The sequence below is a fragment of the Elephantulus edwardii genome, unplaced genomic scaffold, assembly GCF_000299155.1.
Source record: "Elephantulus edwardii isolate Elephantulus edwardi_28Jun2011 unplaced genomic scaffold, EleEdw1.0 scaffold00328, whole genome shotgun sequence".
Classification (NCBI taxonomy): Eukaryota; Metazoa; Chordata; class Mammalia; order Macroscelidea; family Macroscelididae; genus Elephantulus; species Elephantulus edwardii.
The window spans coordinates 2230606-2234561 of NW_006400078.1; the positions used below are offsets into that span (position 1 = coordinate 2230606).

Here is a 3956-nt window from a genome sequence, read left to right on the forward strand (position 1 = left end):
CTGATGTCAGTCGCATTCTACAACAGTGGCACTATGCAGTATTTGTCATTTTGTGACTGAGATCTCAGTCTTTATATAATTTACTGTTTGGAGGCTCATTTCTGATGAAATTTCCTGCTGGAGGCACTTGAAGCCTCTCTAACTCTCACTAAACAGTTGATCATTTTTCATCTTGTTCTGACACTCAGCTGAGGCTGGTCAGTTGAGGATACTGTCCTTGGCTTTGAGGTCTGGGTGCCCTTCTTGTGGAAGACCAGTGGTTCTGCTGCAGGAAGAGAATGTGGCTTGTCTGTAAGCTCCTGTGACAAGTGTTCTTCCTGCCTGTGGTGCTTGTGTGCGGAGTTAATGTCTCTGTGAAATACAGGGGAACTGCCCTTCGACCCTGCTTCTAAGTCCCCCTGAGCTGTCAGTCACTCTTACACACACTCTCACTCATGGGTTTGTTTTCACCCCCCCTTACATAACCACCCGCACCCCGTTCTCAGCAGTCAGAGCAGCCAGGAGGGCATTACTCCCCGAGACAAGGACCAGTTTTCAGTCAGGCCCTGGGCCAGTTTGTAGAGCGTCTACTGGATGCCCTTCTGACTCCTTAGTCCCTGGCATGGACTCCAGATTGGCAACTAGTGAGATAATCAGTGAGGTTTGCCCACAGCTCAGGGTGGTGGGTATGAGCTGGCCTGAGGTCAGTTAGCCTCGCACTGAATCCCAGCTGTGTCCTGCACAAGCACCTTTCCCATCTGAGCCTTGATCCTCATCCATGAAGTGGGTTCATTGTAATGCCCTCTACTAGGTGTGGTGTCTGCTTCCTAAACAACATGCCTCTGGAAACTATGAACTTTGATAAATGACGATAGTTATAGAAAGGCTTCAGGCCTTCTGTTCACAGGGTCGCTATGAGTCGTTCTTGACTCGACGGCAATCAACAACAACGACAACAACAGATTCATTGAGCTCACCTCAGATTAAGAGGCATTAGGAATAGTTTCAGAAATGCTAACAAGAAGAGACTGCCGCCTAGAAAGGAGTCTCTTGGCTTGCTTTGTACCGTTTGCAGTGACAGATGGGAAGGCCATGGTGCTTGTAGATCCGGAGCCCAGGCTAATGGAGAGGGAACGGCAAGGGGCTGGCGTGCAGCGGGAATGTCCACAGCTAGTGAGCAGACAGCCAGCTGTGGTGGCTGAGCTGGGCCTTCCTATTGGAGGGCAGCCCCTGCTTCTGAAGGCTCCTGCCTCCTCTAACAAGTCTGCTCTTGTCTTGTAGCCAGAACCCAATCCTGGAGACCTGATTGAGATATTCCGCCCTCTCTACAGACACTGGGCCATCTACGTTGGCGATGGATATGTGGTCCACCTGGCCCCACCAAGTAAGGGCTGCTGTGCTGGGACCTAGGGCTGGGAGGAGAGGGAAGTGGGGGTGCTGTGGGGAGCAGGTGACCCTGACTCTGCTCCCTAGTGGATGCCTGGTGTCTTGAGTATTGCAGGATGCCTGCTCTGTTTGTGGTGGGGTAGTGAGTGGTTCTCCAGCTTTGCCCCTGGTAACCACAGGGGTTCTGTAGCGGTGCTACGTGAGTGTCTATTAGGGCAGCTCCCTTTCTGTGCTTTACACGTCTTTGTATGAAACAGGTTCACCTAAAAAATCAAAACCAAACAAACAAAAAGACCAGGTTCACCTCTCAGGTGTAAACCCCCTGGAAGGGCACAGGTGTTGGGCAGACAGACTTCATTATGAATGCAATTTCTACCCTTCAACTATGCTTGTCAGTTAAGGCTAAACATACTGGGACTTTTGACTTTTAAAAATTGCTCCTTAAAATTAAGGGATAACATAAATACATAAATGTTGCAAAGTGCAAAAGCAGAATAAGTATGTGGTCAATACATTTCTAAAAAATGGCTACTTCCCCTTGATGGTTAAACACAACAATATACAGGATCCTGTAAGCTCCCCATGCCTGCCTCTTCCACAGCAGCTCCCTCCCCAGAGGAACCCCTGCTCCGCCTTCAGCACTGCGGATCAGTTTTGCCTGCTGGAGTCTTCATGGAAGAGGGCATGCGGTCTGCCCTTCGGTGTGTCTGCTCCTTTCACTCTGCACCAGGCTTGTTACCACTACGGGTCTCGTCTTTGGTCTCATCTTTGCATCTCGTGTCTCTTTTTCGCTGTGGTCTTTTCCATGTAGGCACACATGTCACAATTTGTCATCTGTTCTCCTGCTGGTGGACGTTGGATTGTTTCCAGTTTGGGGACTACTGTTCGTAGAACACTTGTAGACATTCTTTTTTTTTGTCCATGTCCTGATTTTATTTATTTATTTTTATTATTATTAAATTTTATTAGTTTCAATGAACATTTACAGGGATTCTGGGCTTTCACTCCTTCATTGCTGCACCATTCTCTCTACCCTCCTCCCCAGTTTTTTCTTCTTCCCCTCCATCCGAATGTCTGTTTTAATTGTCCAATTGCCACAGTGCTTGTTAAAGTCAGTTCTGATTAATCTTCTTTGTCAGTGTGTCCTTTGCCATTCCCTATCACTCCTCCCTGAGAGAGACTTCACCCTGAGTCATAAGGAAAAGGGGATGGCGTATTCTCTTAGCTACTTCCTGCTGAAAAGGGACGCTGTGGGTTTCAGGGTGAAGATCTTCTCTCACTACTCTAAAGGGCCCCTTTGGCAGTAGGAAACACATAGACTATTATGGAGATTGATTTTGGAATTTAGATGCACTCTTATTGATTGTGCTTGGCCGTACATGTTCATATCCTTGAAGATGTATCATGGGGGTGTTGCAACCTAGAAGACACAAATTTGACTAACAAGTTATAAGTACATGAGTCAAAAATTATGGACGTTGCCACACACTTTTAATTGACGACCAAGTTTAGAAACTAATTTTTTTTTTACCGTCATTTGCGGCAACGTCTTAAACATATTTTTTGCCCATCTTTTCCTCTTAACCCCACAGAGTATGTTATAGAGAAATCAGAAGTAACCAGAGATGATTTCATTCCTTCCACCCCTAGTTAACCAACGTTTACAGCCACAGAATATGCCCTTTTTGTAGCTAAAATGCAAAAAACGCCCTCTCCAACGAAACAAATAAAACAACCCCACCACAAAAAACTTCTAGCTTTGTAGAAAACACTGGTTCTTTCTTGCAGTCCTTGGAATGGCTCCTTTCACTGTTGGAAGCATTTGTCCCTGAAATACTCCTCCTTTCTAGCCCATCATCTCCTTGGCTGGGTCATTCCCATTAGTATATAAACGTGAGTAATGTCTCCTGTCAATAACACACACACCTCTCTTGACTGCACAGCCTTTTCCAGCCAAACTTCTGTGAGAGCAGTTCTCACCACGGCATTTCCTTCATCATCACCCGTGGCTCCGCATTTCCCACTTGCCTTTGTTAGCCCTGCTGTAACGTAAATGCCACAAGTGGTGGCTTTAAAGGACAGGAATTTCTTTCATCACAGTTGAGATCAGACTCCTGCCGTTGCTGCCAGTGCCGGGCATTCCTAGGTTCTTTGGTGTTCCTCGGCTTGTTCACGGTCCTCACGTGGTGTCTGACTCTCCCGTGTGTGACTCTGTGCCTGTTCTGGTCTTTTTATAACTCAGATGTAATTAGATTTAAAGTCCACCTTACTCTGTTGTGGTCTCATCAACTTAACACAAGAAAAACACTATTTTCATACAGGACCACATCCGCCAGTAAAGAAGGGCATGAATTCAGTTCACACACATACCTTTATTTTGGGTTCCACCCCTACTATTTGTTAAGCCACACCCACCATGTCTTTCTCATTAAGCACAGTTCTTTATCTTTTGTCACTGCTTTGGGCCAAACTGGTCTCACTGTAGTTAGGTGTCTTCTTCATTTATTTGTATTTTAAATTTTTTTTCTATAATTATATTTTATTAATTTTCATAAACATTTACAGAGATTTTGGGTTTCCATTCATTCATT

At 45.7% G+C, this 3956-nt stretch overlaps 1 protein-coding gene across 1 annotated transcript in view; it reads left to right on the forward strand.

Moving 5' to 3' along the window:
* Positions 1–1071: 1071 nt before the first annotated feature.
* The window catches only part of PLA2G16 (phospholipase A2, group XVI), a 27552-nt gene continuing 24667 nt past the window's right edge, over positions 1072–3956 (forward strand). Inside the window, 1 exon segment of the mRNA XM_006903623.1 lies at positions 1072–1363. Coding sequence (XP_006903685.1) covers positions 1072–1363 — 292 coding nt within the window.